This window comes from Lithobates pipiens, unplaced genomic scaffold (genome assembly GCF_037356315.1).
Source record: "Lithobates pipiens isolate NorthernLeopardFrog02 unplaced genomic scaffold, aLitPip1_a1.2 Scaffold_22, whole genome shotgun sequence".
Taxonomy (NCBI): domain Eukaryota; kingdom Metazoa; phylum Chordata; class Amphibia; order Anura; family Ranidae; genus Lithobates; species Lithobates pipiens.
The window spans coordinates 23,599,654-23,623,302 of NW_027507784.1; the positions used below are offsets into that span (position 1 = coordinate 23,599,654).

Below are 23,649 nucleotides of genomic sequence, written 5' to 3' on the forward strand. Positions count from 1 at the left end.
GAAGGCGTGAGCTGGTGGGAGGGAGAACCTTTCAGCTAGAAGAGAAAAGGGCAGAGGGTGCCCAGATTTAAGATCGCAGATGGTAGCAAAAGTGATGATGCCCTTCTCTTTCCAGATGTGGAACGGTTTGTGGAGTAGGCCAGGGGAAAAAGTAGGGTTCCCCTGAATCGGAAGGTGTCTGGAGATGAAAGGGGGGAGCTTAAGGCATTTTCTGGTTTCCCTCCAGGCTATGGCAGTGTCCCTGAGTAGGAGGTTGTGTTGAAGCAAAGACGGCATTGACTTCCACCTGCAGTGAAGGAGTGCTGTCAATGAGAGTGGAGAGACCATAGCAGCTTCCAAGGAGTAGTTGGAGTATCTGGAGGATTGAGAGATCCAGTCCAGACTAGTTCGTAGCAAGCATGACAGGTTATACAGTCTTACATTAGGTAGGCTGATACCCCCCTCGCGTCTGGGAAGATGCAACTTTTTTAGGGCTATGCGTGGGCGTTTTCCCTTCCATAAAAAGGAGGAAAAAGCTGATTCTAGAATTTTTATGTCCTTGTGGAGAAGGAGCAAAGGAATAGTTTGAAGTGGGTACAATAGCCTGGCAAAGCTAACCATTTTTAGCAGGTGGCATCTTCCCAGAAGCGAGAGAGGCAGATCCATCCAGTTCACCATTTCTTGAGAGATTTTCGTGATCAGGGGGGGGTAATTGAGATGGTAAAGGGAGGAAGGTAATTTTCCAATTTTAATGCCTAGATAGGTGATATGTGAGTTGGCGATTGAAAAGATAGAATGTTGTGTCCAGGGGGGTTTGCGAGAGGACCCTATCGGGAGGATTTCACTTTTACTATAATTTATACGTAGCCCTAAGCATGATCTAAAAACGTCAAAGACCTCTTTAATAACGGGCATGTCAGAAGCGGGGTCTGATGAGAAGATGAGCACATCATCGGCAAAAAGAGAGGTGCGCAGGTCGTGTTGACCAATACGAATCCCGTGGAGAGGAGCCGATTGGGCCAGGTATCTGGATAAAGGTTCTAGGGCGATGTTAAATAGGAGAGGGGAGAGTGGGCAGCCCTGACGAGTGCCTTTATGCAGGAGGAATTCATCGGAGAGAACTCCAGCCGCGACTAATTTAGCTGCTGGGGATGAGTACATGGCTTTGATGAGATGGCAGAAATGCCCCGAGAAGCCCATTTCAGATAAAGTCATAGAGAGCCATTCGAAACTGACATTGTCGAAGGCCTTTTCCGCGTCTAAAGTTATAATAGCAAAATCCCCATCCGGATTGTTCTTAGCATGTTCCAGAGCAAGCATAACCTTACGTATGTTCAAGGTGGCAGTTCTGCCTCTCACAAAGCCAGATTGGGCAGGATGTATGAGGGAGGGTACAATGGCAGCTAATCTCGTGGCTATGATTTTGGATAGGATTTTTACATCCAGATTGAGAAGGGAGATCGGCCTGTAGGAACCTGGGTCAAGCGGGTCTTTCCCTTTTTTGGATAAGAGTTTGATAACGGCCTGGTTCCCAGAGGGGAGATATGGGCCACCAGACCAGATGCCATTGTACACCTTTAGGAGAGTGGGTTCTGTAATGGAGGAGAGGGTTTTATAAAATTCACTGGTAAACCCGTCGGGGCCTGGCGCTTTGGACGGGGTTAATTTACGAATAGTGGAGGAAACTTCGACAAGGGAGATGGGGGCATTGAGCGCTTCTAGTTGTTCAGGGGTAACTTTAGATAACAATACATTATCGAGGAAAGAACGAGCCGCAGTACTATCTATGGGGTCTGGGGCGTAGAGGGACGTATAGTAGTTCAACATCGCCTTGTTAATTGCTTGTGGGGTAGATTGTACAACACCCTTAGCGTCTCTGAGGGAAGTGATGTGCGTCGGGTGAAATGGGCCCTTACACAGCCTCGCCAGTAGCTTGCCCGCCTTGTTACCAAACTTGTGGAGCGTCGCGTCTAGTTAGGATCTTTTAGTTTGTTCAAGTGTGTTTGCCCAAGTGTCGAAACTATTCTTGGCCGCTTGCCATTCGGTTCTATTGACAAGGGAGTCGTTTGTAGAGAGGGACCTTTGGGCTAAATGTAGTCGCGTACTGGCCCGTTTGTAACGGGATAGTGCGTTCCTTTTAAAGGAGGAGGCATAGGAGATGATCTGACCTCTGAGGAACGCCTTGCCGGCATCCCAGAAGAGGTTGGGGGAGTCCGAATGGGGGGAGTTCGCTTCCGAGTATTCGCGCCAGGAGTTTGCCATGAAATGTTGAAAGTCTGGGTTGTCATGGAGATATGAGGGGAAGCGCCACAGTCTTGGGTGAGGTGGGAGATCTAAGTTAGCAAGACTAACAGAGATTGGGGCATGGTCAGAGATAGCAATATCGAGCACTTCAGTTTCAGACAAATTTGGTATAAGATCATCAGAGCCAAAGAAATAATCGATTCTCGAGAACATGTTATGGGGGTGTGAGTAAAAGGTATATTCCCTGTCTGCTGGGTGAGATAGACGCCATAGGTCACGAAGACGGAGAGATTCCATGGTGGATGCAAAGTGGGAGGGAGTAGACGAGGCACTAGTCGCCCTGCGACGTGGGGGGGAGGACCTGTCGTCTGTATGGTTCAAGATGTTGTTAAAGTCACCGCCGACTAAATGGGGGGTCTGGGAGGTCTGGAGTAACCAAGAGGACAGGTCACTATAAAAAGTCTTAGTAGGGTTGTTGGGAGCATAAACGTTCGTGATCACTAGTTCCTTAGTCCCCAAGCGGGCGTGGAGCGAGAGGAGCCTGCCCTGGGAATCTGAGTGCGTGGACAGCACCTCGCACGGGAGGTTCTTGTGGATCAATAGGAGAACACCCGCTTTGCGACTAACAGCGTTGGAGCCTATGACTTTGCCGACCCAGAGTTTCCGCATGCGATGAAAATCTGGGGCGGACAAGTGGGTTTCCTGTAATAGGGCGATATCTGTTTTCAACCTTTTTAGGTGACGGAGTACTTTCATTCTCTTATTAGGTGATCTGAGGCCTTTCACGTTCCATGAGACTATTCTTATGTCAGGGGCATCGAGAAGAAGAAATGGGCAGGCTTTAGAAAATGGTCGCCAGCCGGTGGGCAAGGCAGAAGAAATTGTTGCTGGGAGAAAATGGACCTGGAAGTAATGTGGGGCAAGGGAAATAGGATGTTCAGGAAGGAGACACTGGCACTGAGGGAAGGTGGGGGAAGGGGGCAGTAAAGGAGTGGGGCAAACTGAAATATAAACAAAAACATAAACATATACACTGGAGAGAACTTCACTTTTTTCCGCATGGAGTCACTGTGTAGGCCAGCCCCCAGTGCACGGCCCAGAGGTATAGGACGCGAGCGTCCGGGCAGTGGGCCTAAAAATCGAACAAGGGTGCGGGTACACCCCAAGAGCCAAAGAGGGCGCGTGCCATGTTGCGGCAGTAAACATACGCAGTGATTCCAGGAGGAGTAAGACACAGTTCAATAAACATACGTATTAAAGCAACGAACCCACATTAGTGTAAAACAGAACATATATGAGGACCCAAGGGTGAAGAAAAAAAAAAAAAAAAAAAGCAGAGTACACTATCATAACAAAGGAAACAAAAATATGGTATTATATAGAGGAAAAAAAAAGATAAGGCAGGTGGCCGCAAGATAAAAAAAGAAAAAGAGCAACGAGATCAGGGGCGGCGGGAACTCCTGGTATACTTAGGCCAGGGCGTCAAATAGAACATAGGTAGCCATTAACACTGAAGGTGTGCCCATTGGATGGGGGCAGCGCTGAAGGCCGAGGTAGTCAAGTATCAACAGGCTGGATCGCGAGCAAGATTGGGCGATAACAGAAAAAGGAAAAATAACAACATAGTAAACTCACAAAAATATGTCAGGTTGACGGACCTGGTGAGGGGGTCACCTAAAAGGTGAGGAGAGAGGGATCCAGGAGGGCCGAAATGTCATCAACGAGGGACGTCCCGATGGCGGGTATCCGGGGCAGCAGACCTGAAGCGTTTGGGTGAGTCCTTCCGGGGGCTCCTCTGGTCCAGTGCGCGGTTGAGCGGTGAGGCTTTGGAAGGGGTGTGAGGGTGTGCACCCTGGTGTAGGGAGCGGAGAAAGGCTTCGGCTTCAGAGGGGTCCTGGAAAGATAGTTGGTCACCGTTTGGGGCCTTTAGGCGAAGAATAGCTGGAAAGGCCAGGGAGAATTTAAGTTGCATATTAAAGAGTTCCGAGCATACCTGTTGGAATGCCTTTCTTTTTTTGGAGACCTCGATGGAATAATCGGCAAAGATTAGGACCTTGATCCCATCCACTTGTAGAGAGCGTGTTTGCCTAAACTTCTGCAGGATCAGGGCCTTATCTGAGTAGTTTAGGTACTTTGCGATGATAGGTCTAGGTGACTTGCGTTCTGGTGCAGGTTGACCCATACGATGTGCGCGTTCGACCGTACAAGGGCCGGGAAGGCCAAGGGCTTCTGGGATGCGCACCGCGCAGAAGTTAGACAGCTCCGAGGACTGTAGCGACTCGGGGATCCCTATGAATCGCAGATTGCTCCGTCTGGCCCTGTTTTCCAAGTCATCAAGCTTCTGTAGAACATATTGATTTGTTCTGTCCTGGGAGCGTTCCGTGGCTTGGGCCTGGTAAAGTTCTTCCTCTATGTCCGACAAACGGTGTTCCAAATCATTTAATCTGGTGTGGTGTTCGCCTATTTGGGCCTTGAGCTGCTGCATGCCAGCATTTACAGCTTTTTCCACCGATGCCGTTATCATGGGGGATAATAAAGCGGCCACGGCCTGGGCAATGCGCTCTGTGGTGGAGTCCCCTGCAGGCTGCGTGGAGAGGCTACTCTGTGTTGGAGGGGCTGGTGAAGCTGGTAGTGCTTGTGGAGAGGGGGGAGGCACAGTATCAGAGCTCACCTCCATGTCTGCTGCGCGTTGTGGAGAGAAGGGGGCCGAGTAGGCCGAAGCCGGGGCCTCGATTTGCGGCCGCGCCGCGGTCGCGGACGGCGCGTGTGCTCGCGTTCCGGTTTTCTCCAGGAACCGGTCCATGGTCGTGTGGGATGCCTCCGGGGGGTGTTCCGTCAGGTGCCCGGCCGCTCAGCGGGATTTAATAGCCGATTTGGGGGCTGTGATGCGGGAGCCGAGGAGGAGAGCAGTCACTCCATGCGGCGCCGGAACCGGAAGTGCTCTGGGGGGTTAAATCTTTATTGGGGGTGGTAGGGGGCTACCCTGGACCTAACACTAACTGCCCTGACAGTTTTTACTGTAACAACTGACACTGAACGCAGTGATCAGTAAATAAATGATCACTGCAATCAGTGACACTGTGACTGGGGGGGGGCGGGGGCGATCGGGGGGGTTTGTGTGCCTGTGTGTGCCTACGTGTTTGTGTAGTGTTGGTGCACACTTACTTTGTCTTCTCCTCGTATTCTGGTCAAAAAGACCGCCCCGAGGAGAATGACATCACTTCCTCCCTGCCTGTGTATACAATACACAGTGGGAGGAAGCTTCTCATTCGCCAGGAGCGATCGAGAGGGGGTGGCCAGAAACCAACGGCCATCCCCTCATCACGGATTGCTCCTGCAGCGAACCAGACGGCCGTATTCAGCGGGAGGGGGTCCGATCGGACCCCCCACCCGCTGGAAGGCAGACACGTACATGTACGTGCTTGTGCCTGCCTGTGCCATTGCGATGATGTACATTGGCAATACGGCGGTCCTTAAGTGGTTAAGGACTGATGTTGAAAAGGTCTCGATGGGTAACAAGGAAACAACTGCACAGCAAGTAGCTGATGCGGGCTCCTTACCCTAGGTTAATGTGCTATAAAAGAACAAGGGTTATGTGTATATATATTGGATGATACCTCCCCCATTGTTAAGGGCCAGGGTTCAGTATGGACCCTGGATAATTTACTTTGCATAATATATATAAATATATATAATATATATATAATATATATATAGGATGATATGAAAGAAAATATATATGATTGCCATGTTATCTTTCCCTTTCCCCCATAATTCCCCCCCCCCTTTTTTTATTATTAGATAGACACAAATATTAGTTAACAAAGTAATTTTGGGTGCTTACTATTTACACAATAAAATATGGAGATTTGATATCACTGGTTTAGAGTTCACATAAAATTTGGTTTGTAGGGGGAGTGGCCGGATGTGGAAGGTGCGGAGGGCGTGTGTGAGATGTGAGTGAGTTGTCGACAGGCTCTCTCCCTGTGCCTCCGATGTTCAAACGCGCACTGGCTGGGAAGGTGGAGTGGCTGAGCGGTGACCGGTGGGACGTATGCAAATTGCAGAGACTGCGAGACTTCTGAAAATCACCGGAAGCAGCCGAGACCCACCGAAGTTCGCCGAATCCAGACGGAAGACACTGCATGCCGTGAAACGTCTGAGAGACACCCGCGGGATGCGCTACGGTCGGGGACTGCCTTGAGGGACACGCCGGGAGCTGTGTAAGGCTATGGTGTGGTGAGGAGGAGACCTTAAAAGCCTTGAGGTATGTGACGAGGGACTGGGGGGACTGGACAGAGGCAGAGGAACCAGAACAGTTGATACTAATGAAATAAGTGATATCCGTGCCTCCCACCCCAGACCCAGCTGCTCTGTGGCAAGAAGATTTATGTAGTCTAAGCGGTATTAAAGCTGTGTATTAAGAAAGACTCTTAAAGCACATACTAGGCGGATTGATATCTTACCACCCTCAAGCACCCCAGGCACCCCAGGCTGGTTAAGAACGGATAATCCTGATAGAAAAGCACAAGGTCTGTGTGAATGCTCGGACTGTTTTTTTTTTTTGTTTTTTGGAATTACAGTCGCTTAAAAATTACTATTACTTATAAAAACGGCATAAATGCTGTACACTTTGTTTATAATAAGACACCGGCATTGAACCACGATACCAATGAAGGAAAATTGACTGACCTCGGCTGGACTTATATTTAGTTAGTCAGCCCAGCATACAGGACTTCCTTTTCTCCCCCTTCTCCATTATAATCGCCCCTTCCCCCCCTTCTTGCCTTGGCTACTATTGCTGTGCCAAAGAAAGGTTTACCCTATTATCCTAAGGTACCCTGGGCTATAATATTCGTTTTTTTTGTTTTTTTTTTCCTCTCACCGCTGTAACTGTGTTACTTTATTGATTAAAGCCTACATCTTAGCAATAATCCTGAATAAAAGATGTCAAGGCGCAGAGGAGAGGAGCATGTATTATTGGAGAGTGAAGGGACACAACATCTCGTCAAAAGAAAAGAACTCACAGGTAGCACAAGCAGCTGCAGCAAAACTAGAACGGTACACTCGTACATCGGGCCAGTCTCCAACAAAAGGAGAGCAGTCGATATTACTGGGCCAACCCACACAAGTGAAGCCGCAACAGGGGGGCTCAGTGGATAGAAAAAGCCAGGGCCAATCAGCCTTAAATATTATAGGAGCACCAGGTTCAAAGAACGCAAGTAAATGTCAAGGGGTAACCCATGGTGAGACGGAAATTATTGTTAAGAGCAACCCCCCTGCTGAGGAGGACCCAACCTTAAGAGAGGTTCTTCAAGCCGTTAACGCATGTAAAACTTTGCTGGGAGAGTTATGTGGTCAGTTTAAAAGTATGAAGGAGGAGTTGTTACTGATCAGACAGGACATGCAAAAAGCAGCAGAAAGAACAGCAGTGCTAGAAACAAGGATAAGTCAAATGGAAGATGATCTGTATCCAGTGCATCAAGAAGTTAATAGCATGAGAAAACAACTATTCAACCAAACTATCAGAATGGATGAAATAGAAAATAGACTCCGTAGAGACAATATAAGGATGCTGGGACTACCAGAGGGAAGTGAAGGCCCTGACCCTATAAAATTCTTAGAGTCATGGTTTATAGAAATGTTTGGCAGAGAAAAATTTTCAACTTTTTTTTCAATAGAAAGGGCCCATCGAATTCCTTTTAAACCCCCACCTCTGGGGGGCCGCCCCAGGCCAATGATCCTGAAATTTGTCAATTACAATGATAAAGTGATGTTGATGCGTAAGGCAAGGGACTTGGGAAATGTTATGTATGACGGTGTGAAGATCTCTTTCTTTCCAGACTACTCGCCAGAATTGCAGAGGCATAGGGCTGAATTCCTAGAGGTTAAACGTACCTTACGGTCCCATGGGATTACATACGCCCTCTTATACCCAGCGCGCTTGCGAATAGCGACACTAGGGGCAACACAGTTGTTTGACTCTCCGGGCGATGTAATCTTATGGTTGGAGGCTAATAAGGAGTCATTACAGACGCATTAGGGGGGGTGGGGGGGTTTCCTTTTTTTTTTTTTTTTTTTTTTTTTTTTACTCTTGCATTTTTTTGGAACATGGGGAGAAAGCTGAGGGAGATTTAAATGAGGTATAAAATATTGATAGTAGGGGAGATAGGGCCAAAGGTTTTGTTAATTTTTGTCACTTGTTTTTTATCACTTTTGGTTTTTGTCTCTTCCTTGGTGGAGGAAGAGTGGTATAAGAGTGGGGAAGTGAAGGAAGGGAAGGATGGAAGGGAGGAGTGTGAGAAGGCCATGTGTACCCCCTTAGGGGAATGCCTAGATAGGTGGTGGGTTGGGGGGGCAGGGAGGGAGGGGGTTGTCAGGAGTGGGTGGGAAGGGAGAGAGGGAGGAATGGGGCAAGAAATTTTGAATCTAGGGGATTATAAGAAGTTGAAAGTCGAACACTGTACAGCGGGCGCACAAATAGTAGTTAAACTGGAAGTCATTATTATAAAGATGATACACCTGTGGGGATTTTGTAATTCAGGAGGATGGAGATGGAGCACATGTAGAATGAGATATTATAGGATATTTGTCACAAAATTTGTATTTTCACCCCCTTCTCTGCTTCATTGTTACCCTATGTTGAATAATGCAGGATATAATACTTAATGTTGCCTCTTGGAATATAAGAGGCCTGGGGAGCCCGATTAAACGAGCAACGGTTTTCTCTATGTTGGAGAGGCATGGGATTGGACTGGCTTGTCTGCAGGAGACACACTTAACAAAATCAAATTAACCATGCCCCAACTTAAAAACAGGAGGTACCAAAATCGGTACCATTCCACCTACACATCCTATTCGAGAGCAGTGAGTGTGATGATAGGAACAGGGGTGAGGTTCTTCTGCAGACAGGCCAGTATTGATGAATTTGGTCGTTATGTCTTTCTATATTGTGTTCTGGAGGATAAACCCTATGTTCTGGCGGGTGTCTATGTACCGCCCCCGTTTAAGATGGAGGTGGTGTATAGACTTATGGATTTTTTGGTAGATAAGGAGGATGTCCCAGTTATAATGTTGGGGGATTTCAATGAAGTGCTTGACAGATGGGCTGATAGATTCCCCATTAAATTCCAACTGGGAGAGACAGGGTCAACAAGATTAAGTCACTTCCTGAAGGAAGTAGGATTGCTAGATATGTGGAGAGTGAGGAATGTGAACGTTAAGCAATACTCTTGTTTTTCGAGTTCGCATTCAACACTCTCCAGAATAGATCTGGCCCTGGGTAACGAGGAAGCGTTACAAGATGTAAGGAACATAGAGTATCTGCCTAGAGGGATATCGGATCACTCATTATTGAAAATGGCACTGAGTATAGGGGGAGTATAGGGGGGGATATCGGGGGGGATGGAGAATAAGTCAATTTTGGCTTGAATTAATGAAGGATGTAGAAGAAATCCCAAAAAGACTAAAAGAGTTTCTAGTATTTAATATAGATACTGCCCCAATTAATATAACATGGGATACATTAAAAGTGTTCATTAGAGGCATTCTGATTCATCAGGTGGCTAAAATGTATATATTATGTATATATATTGGATGATACCTCCCCTATTGTTAAGGGCCAGGGTTCAGTATGGACCCTGGATAATTTACTTTGCATAATATATATATAGGATGATATGAAAGAAAATATATATGATTGCCATGTTATCTTTCCCTTTCCCCCATAATTCCCCCCCCCCTTTTTTATTATTAGATAGACACAAATATTAGTTAACAAAGTAATTTTGGGTGCTTACTATTTACACAATAAAATATGGAGATTTGATATCACTGATTTAGAGTTCACATAAAATTTGGTTTGTAATAGGATTTGGGGGTAATGAGGTAGGGGGACTTAGGAAGGTAGGTGGGTGGACGGGGGGTGATATAAAGGTTGTAATTATAATATACGCTATTAACTATACACTAAAAATATACACTTATTTTGGGTTAAGGGGATAAGGAATGGAATAACTTAATAGAAATATAAGGACAATATATTAAAAAGATTAATTAAAGGGGAAAAAGAAAAAAAAGAAGGGACAAAAAAAAAAGGGAAAGATTTTTTTTTTTTTTTTTTGGGTTGGGGAGAGGGGTTTTGTCCCTAAATAGTAGGGCATAGCTCCTGGATTGGCCTGGGGGATAAGAAAAAAAATAATAAAAGTGAAAAAAAAAAAACATACAATAGGTATAGAACAAAATTCAGCTTTTTTTCATTGACAAAGCAATGTTCTTTCTGTCTGTGTTTTCTCAACAAACAAAAAAATGTTTGCCACACCAGATTTTTCAGTGAACCTGTTCTCCAACTTACAGTAAATCATGTCTTCATGGTGTTTTCATACAGGTTTGAATTCTTTGTACATTTCCTGAAGTCCCCCTGAGAATATTGGAACATTTCGACATCTTTACCATGTTATCCACCTGTAATCATAAGATGTCTTCACTTGACTTGCACGGAGTTCAGCACCTCTCAGAAAACACTCGTTCCATTATTGATATGTAAAAGTTCCCCGAATAAAATGCACAACTTTATTATTATTATTTTATTTATTTTTTCAACGATTTTTAAACAATTGTTTTTGTTAAAATGAGTTCATTACAATAAAGAAAAATCATAGATTTAACTACTAAGGTTGATTTAAGCAAACAACAAAGATTTCCAACCTTAACATCGATATAATAAGTCAACACATTTATATCCAGTCAACATACTTATATAATAAAGGCTTATATAACCAGAACAATAATAGTACCTGCCACTCCAATGGGATCAGATTGTATACAGCACTAAATACTTAAGAAACACACCCAAAAAGATTAAAAAAGAACATTTAAACTTTCTTTTTTTTTCCCCCACAAAGTTTTTATTGAATGAACAGAATAATATAATACAACGTAATATTGTAGTGGTCGAACATTCACATTAATAAACCATTTGGAAAAGTATCACATTTTACAGCTGAACAATACTTTTTAGTAAAATATCAATATATATTTTAAACAAAACAGGCAAATGCAATTTATGCATATAATTGTATCATCGAGATCTGAGATCATTTTATGATCTTTGTATTAGTTAGTTCATACCATTGTGCTGGTGCTGAGCTTTTAACTTACCATTAAGGTTTGTAAATCTTAAAAGGGAGAAAGAAAAGAAATAAGATGGATAGATAATAATAAAAAAAAAAATAAGTAAAAGAAGGATTTAACTCGGGTATTGGGGTAGGAGAGAATGGTGGGAAGTTGTTGCTGCTGAGGCCTGTGTGACCTTGTGTTGGAGGGACTCTAGGCCGCCCTCTATTGCAAGGTGGCTTAATAGGGTAAGAGAGATAGGGGTTATGGAGGACTTAGTCCTCTCGGTGCCAAATAGGAAAGAGCAGTGAAATAAAACATGGTCAGTATTGAATCGATTTATGTATTCGGAGGAGCGGAAGAGAATGATGGAAGGGGTTTCTGAGGGGTAAGGTTAGTCCGTCTGGGCATACTATAAATCTGGAATCCTTACATCTCTCTGGGAGTGGGGGGGGGGGGGGGAGGTTTTTTTTTTTGGGGGGGGGGGGGGGTTGGGGTATGTTGTAAGGGATAAAATAAAGAGGTGGGTTGGAGAATTCAGAAGGTAAATGTGAGGTATGGGTGATAGGCACCTTAAGTCCCTGGAATACGGTGTAGGGGGAAGATACACGTATATATGTTTCTATAAAGATATATACACTGTGAAATATTATTTTGTCTGAAAGTTAAAAAGGATGGATAGGACTATGTAAGTAATTGATGGAATGTGAAGTGATAATATATTCTCTACCACGCTCAATAAAAGTAAAATAAGTAAAAAAAAACAAAAGAAGTTGTGTTCATAGTTCCCTCTAGACGCTCAATTGTTTTGTTTGCAACGATTGGATTCGGTTTCTATACATTTACTGCCTTGTAGGCAGAAGATTGTTTAAATTCTATCCAGTTGTACCATGTTGAAGTGAAATTGGTTATTTTTTCCTTGATATACTAATGAGTTCTTCTAATTTTTCTATGTTTATTCTATGAAAACATCCTTATTTCCATTGGGGTAATATATGATCGCCAGTGGCAGAGAATAAAATGTCTTGCCGCATTTATCGTGAACATATATAAGGATTTTTGATACTGTTTTACACTTTCTAATGCCTTCTGTTGGTACATACAAAATAAATGAGAATAGGATAAGTCACATTACACCTTTCTAAGTGTTCACAAGCTTTAGGGTGGGGAAGTCAAAAGGCATAACATACAAAACACACTACTTTATTTTCTTTGTAAAACGGGTTGCGCAGAGAATATCTCGACACATCAGTTAGTAAACTTAAACTCAATTTAATCTTCATTATAATGAATAAAACCTCATCAGCTGAACTGAGTGGTGGAATAAGCATGACTCTAATGTAATCCTTCATGTCAATGTAGCCAGTAAAGATACCAACTTCATTGTCTACGGCTTCGGTAGATCTAGTCCTCCCAACAATAAACGATACAACCAATTTCATATTAAGAAGAAAGACCTGCAGAATCAATCAATGAAGTAGTAATGAGTAGACATGTGCATGCATTTTTGTCCCAATTTTGGGTATTTTCGTTATCGTTTTAACAAACGATAACGAATGCGCAGAATCCGAAAACTGAAAATATCCCACATAAACAAATGCTTTATTTTCATTTTCGTTGTGACAACAGTTATACAGGAGATTTGACATGACGCTGACACTAGCAATCTGTGTCCACCGAATCTGTGGTCGAATGTGCCTAACCTTAGCTCTATTAGTCCAGGATTATTCTACATAGAGAGAAAAGATTTGACCTAGAGAGAAAAGATTTGACATAGAGAGAAAAGATTCCACATTATAGAGACAATAGCAAAAAAGGTTGAATGTGCCCAACCTAACTCTATCAGTCCAAGATTATTCTACATAGAGAAAAAAGATTTGACATAGAGAGAAAAGATTCGACATAGAGAGAAAAGATTCAACATTATAGAGACAATAGCAAAAAAGGTTGAATGTGCCTAACCTATAGCGATTTGTGTCCATCGGACCTGTGGTCAAATGTGCCTAACCTTAACTCTATTAGTCCAGGATTATTTTACATAGAGAGAAAAGATTTGACATTATAGAGACAATAGCAAAAAAGGTCGAATGTGCCTAACCTAACTCTATTAGTCCAAGATTATTCGACATAGAGAGAAAAGATTCAACATGACAATTAGACGAAGCAGTTGCCACGAGCGGACATTTATGGTCAAATGCTCCGCCCCTAGGCTATAGAAGAATTCAAATGTTGGTTGACTAGTAATAATAATTAATAAATATAATTATTACTAGTGTCATACAACATTAGAATTCTACTATAGCTTGTAGGCGGAACATTCGACCGGAAATGTACGATTGCGGCGTCATACAGTTTAGCTATTCGACAGACACCATAAGCCTTCAATGACAGATTCGACCTTAATTATTTTGGATTTTTCGAAACAAATGCATTTTTTAACGAAATACGGATAAACTAATAAATAAAAATGAATTTCGGGAGTAACTAAATACATTTATTTTTCGGACGAAAACAAAGTTCCGAAACCAAATATTTCAGTGTGCACATGTCTATTGATTAGTGAATGTGCTTGGATTCAACTCATGGAGTACTTGTTGAACTAATCCTAAAATCTGCAAACTGTGAAAGAGAATGCAAACCCCTTTGATGTCAATGGGAGGTGAATCTTGAAAATCAATTATGGCCATTTTTAAAGCTAGCAGGCAAGGAATTGTCGAACAAAGGGTATTGGGAGCTGGGTACTGCATTGAAGACATGTATCAATGCAAAAAACATAAAGGGAAAAAGAAATCAGCAGGAGCCGCTCATTCAAAAAAAGCAACATTAAAAACAGACAATTCCTTTAAATGATATGCGTGGGGGATGCCTTAAACCTGTCTATGAAGTTGTACACCTGTATGATATTCTACAGCAAAACTGACATGTCCTCCAAGTTGTCTGCGTTGATGAGTCCCAGATTACATTTTCTTGTCTTTCAAACAATATCTTCCCAGCAAGCGTGCCAGATATGGGGCCAAGATGTATAAGCTTTGCGACAGGGCCACAGGCTATAATTTTATGGTTCACGAGGGAAGAGATAGTCACGTAGAGCCAGAGAACTGCCTAGATTACATAGGGAGTGCTGGCAAGATTGTGTGGGACTTGGTGTCACCCTTATTCGGAAGGGGGTACCATTTGTATGTGGACAATTATTACACGAGCGCACCACTTTTTAGTCATTTGTTTGATCTTCAGATTGGAGCATGTGGCACCGTGCGACCTAATTGCCGGGTCTTACCCAAGAGGCTCGTAGAATCCAGTTTTAGACTGGGGAGAGAGCCTGCTTGAAGTGTAATAACTTGCTCGCTGTGAAGTGGAGGAATACTAATAATGTTTTCGTTCTGTCCTCCCTTCATGCAGACACGACGGTCCAAATTCCTAAGGCGACTGGTGTTGTGGAGAAGCCCCTCTGTGTCCACGTATATAACCTTAATATGGGAGGGGTGGACCTCCAATGACCAGTTGTTGATGCCGTACCTAAATGCCCATGAGGCCAGACGCTGGTATGGTGTGGTTGAACTGGATGGACTTGTGTCTTTTTTCAACCAGACTAACTATGTAACTATGGTACAAGAAAGTGTCTGTATACTTATTTCATTTGGCTTTGCTGAACGCTCATGTGCTATACAGAGCTTCAGGACGGAGTGGATCCTTCCTTAAATTCCAGAAAGACATCGTCAGAGCCCTTCTGTTTCCAGACGATGCTCCACCTCACCTTCCCAATCCAAATGCAGTAAGCCGGCTGCATGAAAGGCATTTTCCATATGTCCTCCATGGTACCACTTCCCAACGAGCCCCACAAAGAAAATGTTGTGTCTGTAGAAAGCATGGATATAGGCATGACACCCCCTATTTTTTCACTTGTCCTCTACCTGTCCTGGCAATGGCTGCCCTCAACACAGAGGTTCACTGTCCAAAAAAGTTTGCCGATTCTGTTCCTCTCCTCCGTCCTTCTTGTTTCTCACCCTAATGAATATATTACATTTTTGTTTGTGAATTCTTTAATGTGCACATGGCTCCATCTAGAATTATTTTTCAAATATTGGAAATAGAAGACATAGAAGACGGTGTGGCTTATTTATTAAAGGAGTAGAGCATGCTCACTTCGTAACATTTTTTACTTAGCTCAGTGAAGGAGGAAAAGCTGTGCTGACTTCAATCACCCAATCATATGCAACCAAAAAAAAATATTTTTTTTTCCTTCCACGTGATTGGGCAAAGTAAATGTTCTCTACTATTTTAGAAAAAAAAAATCTCCATTGTCTTAGTCAGCTGAAAAGGAATTGTTTCATTATATTAGTGTCAGCAGAAGACTAGTTGGGACCAGGATCATCCAGTAATGATGTGAAAGGCTGGGGGTCACTCCACTGTCTGGATCAAATATGTTGATGGGTCCTTCTGCAGATGTCGTAGCACTGGTGTATGGATAGAAACTTCCTCCACATGTCATTGTTGGTTTAGGGATATTTGATACATAATTGAATGTAACGTTCAGGTAGGTGCTGATCCAGGCTTGGTAGGCCGTCACCATTGTATACACCCCAGGGTAGTTGTTATATGCACAGCCTACTCCCCAGCTCACAACTCCAACCTGGTACCATACGCCCCGGACCTTACACACCAGAGGTCCTCCTGAGTCACCCTGTAAGACAATGATAATAATCAGCTGCAACAACGGGTATCTTTTCAGGATAATTGAACAAAATGTTTCAATCTTACCATTTACAAAAACTAGTTGAACACTTAGTAAATGGGTATGAAATTGGTACTGTACAATAACTTTAGGTAGCAGCAACCAAGTAAATTTTCATTTGGTAAATTTGCTTAAAGCGACTCTGTAGTCAAGCAAAAAATGGGGGGGGGGGGGGTGGAGTGTGGGATAGCAGTAAAATGGGGAATGGAACATGTACTGTATATACAATATGTATTAAAGCTGAACTCAATACAAAACTATTTTAGTATAAGGAGCTGATAAAAAAAAATTTGCTTTGAAAATGTCTCAACATTTGTGCAAGCGTAACAAATGATTCCCATAATATTTGTAATATGTGTGTGTTAGATTCCTTGTTGAACAAAAAGCTCCCCTCCCTGAACCATATCAGGACATGTGCCTTTCAAATGAAGGAGTACTTTGCCAGGGGTGACTCTCTGGAAACGCACCTTGTCCCCATGTTAATAAGGACAAGGGCCTCTTCTCCACAACCTTGGGCTGTGGTTGTGGGGGTCTACGGGTGGGGGGCTTTTTGGAATCTGGAAGACCCCATATTCCCCACCCATGTTTATAAGTATTCCTAACCCACTCATCAAAAAAGTGTAAAAAGTGGATAAAGACAAAACATTTTTTTAAAAACACCTTTAAAAATGTCCCGCAATTTAGATCCATCATCAATTATGCCACCCACCGAACCACCGAAAAAAAAAACAGAAACCCCAGCCTCGTCGAAGGCTCCCCACCAACTGCCTTCTCTCTGTCTGACATTTCTTAAATAGGTAAAGGGCAGAGTTACCCGATGACGTCAGTGGGCGCCCCCTTGTGACATCATTGCCCCGGTTGGTGACATCACAAGGGGTGAGGTTGTCCGCTGACGTCACTGGATGACTCCGCCCCTTACCTATTTAAGAAATGGCAGATGGAGGAGCAGACAGTTAGCAGGGATCCTTCAAAGAAGCCAGAAGTTTTATTTTCCAATCAGCGGGTGGAGTGATTGACGATGGATCTACACCAGGGGACATTGTTTTTGATTTGTCAAAAACTTGTGTACTGTCTTTAATCACTTTGTACAATTTTTGGGTGAATTGGTATGGGTACTATGTACTCCATACTCATTCACAGAGGGGGGTTGGATCTGGGGGCCCCCCTTGTTAAAAGTGGCTTCCAGATTCTGATATGCACCCCGTGTGCAAACCCCCACAACCAAAGCTCAGGGTTGTGGGGAAGAGGCCCTTGTCTCCATTCACAGAGGCCCCCCTGCCCCAAAGCACCCCTCCATGTTGAGGGCATGTGGCCTGGTATGGTTCAGGAGGGGGGGCGCTCTTTCTCCCCCCTTTCCTGGCCTGCTGGGTTGCATGCTCGGATAAGGGTCTGGTAGGAATTTGAGAGGGGACCCCACGCTGTTCTCTTTTACATTTTAGCGTTCAGTTCCCTTTAGAATCCATACCAGACCTGAGGAGCCTTGTATGTATTGGTGGGGGGGGGGGTGTCCATGCTGTTTTTCCAACTGATGAGTCATCAGTTGTTAAGGACGCGGCAGCCGGCTCTCCAGCCTGCTCCTTAACCACAAGCTAGTCTTTACACAGAAATCAAATTGGTCAGTTGTTTTTCAACCAATCCTAATTTGAATCGTTTCCTAAGAAACCAAATAAACAAAGTGAATTTCTACGAAATTTGTTACTATTTCATTCAAACATTCGGATACATCTGACTAACCAAATTTAGCCCGAATTTACATTTGGACCAAAGAGAATTGCACATGTCTAGAGCCAACAGCACCAGTGGGGACTTCTGGCAGCTGACGTAAGTGACCTTACTCTGCAATATTGTTTGCAAAGATCAGGTAGGTATTCGCCCCTTTTTAACAAATGAAACTACCAAGATCCTCATTCACTCCCTTGTTATCTCTCGCCTTGACTATTGCAACTCCCTTCTCATTGGCCTGCCTCTCCATAGGCTATCTCCTCTTCAGTCTATCATGAATGCTGCTGCCAGACTTATTCACCTTACCAACCGCTCAGTGTCTGCCAACCCTCTCCTCCAATCCCTACACTGGCTCCCAATCACCCAGCGAATTAAATTCAAAATACTAACCACCACATACAAAGCCATTCACAACTCTGCCCCGAGCTACATCACTGATCTTGTCTCCAAATATCACCCAAACCGTCCCCTCCGTTCTTCTCAAGACCTCCTACTCTCAAGCTCTCTCGTCTCCTCCTCCCACACTCGTCTCCAGGATTTCTCCAGAGCCTCTCCAATCCTCTGGAACTCGCTACCTCCACCGGTCCGGCTATCCCCTACTCTTGCTACCTTCAGACGATCCCTGAAAACTCATCTATTCAGGGAAGCCTATCATGTCTCAAACTAATCTCCTACTACTTCCATAAACTCATTCCCAACAGTTATAACCTTCTGTACCACCTGCCCCACCCTTTTAGATTGTAAGCTCTTCTGAGCAGGGTCCTCTTAATCCTTTTGTATTTAATTGTATTGTAACTGTATTGTCTCCCTTTTATATTGTAAAGCGCTGTGTAAATTGCTGGCGCTATATAAATCCTGAATAATAATAATAATAATAACCTCTTTTTAATTGAAAAAAAAAAATAGAGTTTAGTATCACTTTAACCGATGTCATGCATTGCTTTTGCTTCCTGTGAAGAAATCCAGACCTAAAGGTGAGCCATGCTGGATCGCTCTTGCGGTCACTCACCTGACAGGAGCCCTTATACCCATCCTTGTAGCCGGCACAAATCTGATCATACGGAATGCTGTAGTTACTTTCCACATTATAATCTGTTTGACATGTATTGCGGTCGATTAGGGGAACCATGACCTCCTGGAGGGTCCCATTCCTAACTAAGCTCCCTGGTGATGAAACATATAAAAGAAGATGATTACAAGGTAATAGACCTAAAATAAATTGTATATAAATTTATCACCTTTATACTCCTTTCACCTTTCACTCTTGTGCATTGCAGGAATGCACTGACGTACCGTATTTACCAAATCAGGGGAAATCGTTGGTGCGTGTTATACGCCGATCCCCCGCTGATTGTGATCAGAGGAGCGAGCACCGCCAATATAAACACATAGCTGAGTGTATTTGGCTAGACTCGACTCCTCTCGGCTCCGCTCACAGTCACGCCCAGTCCCTGTGTTATGTCCATCATAGGGAGGGTCTGGGTGTGACTGTGAGTGGAGCCAAGAGGAGCCAAGCCTAGCCGAGTACACTGGTGTCCCCCATGGCAGTGCTCAGCTCCCCATGTCCTTTTATGACAATGGCTTGCCTATTAGACTTGAATGTGGCTCCAATTTAGTATTAAGTTTTGCTCAATCCCCCACCCCCACCCCTTAGAGGTAAATATAATTCTCTGCTAAGTTGAAGTTTCATGGATTTCAAAAGGGATTCAACAATCCCCCTGTGAATCTAAGCCAGGCATAATCACCTGTCCCTAAATAACATCATGTATTGGGTGTGAGTAGAGATGTGAAGGCCCAGAAAAAAAACTGAAAAATTCAGGAAAACAACATTTTTTTTTACGTCATTTTCTTGAAGGCTTTTTTGTTTTTTTTCCCAAAAATTTTAAAAAGGAAAAAAAAAATTGGAATATTTTATTTTAACATGATGAATAAAATATTTTAAGATGGGGTGTTTCCAAATCATTTTCCAAATCATTTCTAAAAAAATATTTTCATATATCAGATTATTCTAATTTCTGTGCACCAAGTGAGGACAAGCAAGTCCTAGGTAACAAACTGAACCCTCCAATACAAGAACAGTATGCATTTCTTCCTTTAGGAGGTGCTGTGCTGCTATTGTAACAAGAAGAAAGGTTTCAGTTTGCTTTTGCATGTTAGTGGGTGTGTTTTTGTTTTGTTTTGTCCTCTTCACTAGGCCTCAAAAGCATTGGAAGAAAAAACAGAGCAACAAAAAGGACCTGAAAGTATATACTTAATTAAAAAAGGTAAGAGTTTACATTTATCTGATTCTGAATCCAGAAAACTGAATCATTTAGGTACATTAGTTTATCTTTATAAACTTTTTTGTAAATAATAATTTAATTACCAGTAATCTGGTTCTTCAAACCCACACCCACCCCCCCACACACAACCATAGATTAGCGTCTTCTTGCAAAGTAGTCATCAGAAAAATGGAGACACCAACATCTAGACCAACATCTAACATATGGAGGCATTTTCACATTACTACATTACTACATTAATTAGTTCTTCTGAAAAGAAAAATGTAATTTGCAAATATTGTCAGATGAAATATTCATTTCCAAATGCTGCCAGGATGACAAAACACATTCTTGTATGTAACAAGTGTCCTGTAGATATTAAAAAAATCCTTCATGGATCGAAGTGAAGAGGACAACAATGATGACAATGCACATAGTTTTTTTCTCAACGTTCTCGTAACAGAATAACTTTCAATCTTAAAAAGACAAAAAAAGTGCTAATGTAGCATTTTTAAAAAAAAATCTGAAAATTTCAGTAATCCCAAGCCTCAAAATTTCCGGAAGTTTTACATCTCCAGGTGTGAGAGGCAGGTCTGGCTTCTTAGTGTGGAAAATGACTCACCTCCATAATATCTTGTACCCCAGCCAGTCACCCAGCACTCCGTACCACAGGGGAAGGTGGTGTTGGAAGATGGCAGACAGATTGGCATGATGTACTGAGTATAGTTGACAGGCGTGGCCAGCCGCAACAGGGCGATGTCTCCAGGGTTTCCAGGGCCTCGTTCATATGTATAATTACTATTGACAATGATAGAGCTTACATTGGCAACGACTGTATGAGAGCTGATCACATTCAGCTGGTACATGCCCAAATATACTTTATAATTCGATAGCTGGATAGGACTGCAGAAAGAAAAAAGCACATAACATGTATAAATGAGGACCCATCTGCTATAGAAGGCAGTGCAACATCATTACTATCAATAGACTTCAGAATCTAATGAATGAAATACAACTTGTTCATAATATGTTCTCTATGATTGTATGTACACAAGCTCAAAGGTATGAACAGGGTCATCAGCGTTTACTGAGATGTTAAGTCACTGTAATCTCTATTGAAGGCTCAGAAGTGGAATGCAATGTAAACAAGCAGAGCTCAGACTAAAGAAGGAAGAAGCAGCACAAGGAGCCAATCATTCAATTCATATGCAGATAAGGGGAGAGAGCAGTGTGACAGAGAAATGAACCTATCCCTGTGCTGCTTCTCCGTCACTGTCCAGTCACAGGCTGGAGGCGGGTTCACAATGACATCATAGGCTCAGAGGAGCTGGACTGAATGATGGCAGCCTGAAAGGCTGAGTACATCTACTGGCAGTTTATAGTGTAGATACAGGTGGGACTTTATATGAGTCGTCACCATCCGGTACACAGAGCTCCATCTCTGATATTTAGACAAAAGGAAGGGAAAAAGGGACAACGAGCGGGCAGCAGCGGGACTTTATATGAAACAAGACACTTGGGGTCAATTAAATCGATCAATAAATTAATAATTTATTGGCAACACAGAGGGAGATAGTACAGTAAATAAATGAATAATAAGTCAATATGCATTAAGCAGAATTAAAAGGTATGATAATAACATAACACAATAAAATTCATAATATAATAGCATTGTTACACATAGTTAGTAATAAACTAATAGTACATCCCAGAGTGCATATACAGTAGAGACCAATAAAATGAATTGATGATAGAAGATTTAAATAGATCAAACCCGGGGCGTGGCCTGACTGCGGAGCTGCATGGACGTGTGAGCCCAGAGCTCCGAGCGAACCGGGACTTCAGCGGCTAACAGCGACTCAGCTCAATGGCCCTCTGCCTCGTTATAGCAGTGTCCGCCATGTCGGGGAGACGTCGCCAGCACCGCAAACCGCAACGCTTAACCGATTTCTATCCGCTCAGGGAGGGAGGTGGAGCAAGATGGCGCCGAGGCCTACACAGTGAGGAGACCGGCATCTAAGCACAAACCGACAGCGAAAGGTACATCTCTCCTAAATACAGACTTAGATGAGGAGACATCTGCCTCCCCCTCCACCCCATCTTCCCGCAGCCCTGTTAAAGCTAAACCCAGACTAGATGAGGATGGATTGAGTCCGGCGGCGAGCCAGGCCTCGGATTCAGGGGAGGACACTAGAGATTTACCTGAACCTATTGAGACATTTCCTACACAAAATCAACCTGTGTTGGACACAGTTTTAAAGGATATGTTACTATCCTTGCGCAGCACATTGCAATCTGATATGGCTAAGCACATGCACAGATTCCACACGGATATACTAGCATTGGGAAACAGAGTGGATCATGTGGAAGCAAAAATGGAGGAATTTGCAGGCACTATCAACGATTTGGTTGATGCTCATGATGAGCGGGAAACTGACATGGAATGGGTTAAAGCAAAGATGGCGGACATGGAGGATAGATCCAGGAGGAATAACCTTAAAATAAGAGGCATCCCTGAATCTGTACCACAGTCGGACCTCACCCTCTATGTCGCCAATATGTTCAAAACCTTGCTCCCTGATCTCAGCGACTTGGACGTTACTATTGATAGGATCCATCGCCTACCAAAACCATCCCACCTATCGGAACAAGTGCCTAGAGATGTTCTTATGAGATTGCACTTTTTCCATGTAAAGGAGCAGCTGATGCTATTTATGAGGAAGCAAGAGTCACTTCCTCCACAATATCACCGATTGCAATTTTTCAGTGACTTGTCGCAATACACTCTGCAAAAGAGGAAAAACCTCAACACAGTGACAAAGATCCTACGCAACCACAAGATCTTGTACAGGTGGGGTTATCCTACTAAGCTATCTATTACCAAAGATAATCAATCCTTTACCATCACATCCCTGGAAAAAGGAATCGCTCTGCTCAGAGAATGGGGCATTATGTCGGCTGAAGATGAGAAGGGCTCCACCACTAGCACTCCACATGACCTCCCACAGGAATGGAGACGAGTCACCGCTAAAAATGCTACTTCGCACAACTGAAGAGGGCCAAACAGCTTTGTTTTTTTTTTGTTTTGTTTTTTACCGTCAGTCCCGGTCCAGGACTGCTTTTGCACCAGAACTGAACTTACCCCCCCAGCACGGGTTCGGCCTTGTGCTGCTAAAAGGTTCATCACCTTCCCCAAGGATGGATGGCAGTAACTTGGAGATGCCTCGTACCATCCGGGGGCTTTCCCATCTGCTGCATTTATGCTCTCCCTTTTGTTTGTTCATCTTTTTTTTTCTTTCTTCATTTTCCTCCTGTTTTTCTATTCTCCCTATGAGGTACCTGACTGATGCGATTCGGTCCCGACTTTTGAACTTCCTCGATCTACGGACCTGCCTTCCTCTTCGGTACATGGAGGACTTGTTTGATGTGTCGACGCTTCCTGCGTTTCTCTGGGTGCCTTATTTTGTGAGTATTGACGCTAAGATGCTGAGACCCGGCAGGATCAACTCAACATATCCCCCACTCAATTATGCCACTTAACATCTTATCACTTAACACCAAGGGCCTGAATCACCCTGTGAAGCGTAAATCTTTGTG

At 43.5% G+C, this 23,649-nt stretch overlaps 1 protein-coding gene across 1 annotated transcript in view; it reads right to left on the minus strand.

Annotated features, from left to right (window-relative positions):
- Window positions 1–23,649, minus strand: part of LOC143925629 (uncharacterized) — a 197,101-nt gene that overhangs the window by 103,247 nt on the left and 70,205 nt on the right. Inside the window, exons 10-13 of the mRNA XM_077450096.1 lie at window positions 20,675–21,020; window positions 18,801–18,955; window positions 15,674–16,018; window positions 12,528–12,794 (exon numbers count right to left, since the gene is read on the minus strand). Coding sequence (XP_077306222.1) covers window positions 12,528–12,794; window positions 15,674–16,018; window positions 18,801–18,955; window positions 20,675–21,020 — 1,113 coding nt within the window. The remainder of the gene's footprint in view (window positions 1–12,527; window positions 12,795–15,673; window positions 16,019–18,800; window positions 18,956–20,674; window positions 21,021–23,649) is intronic.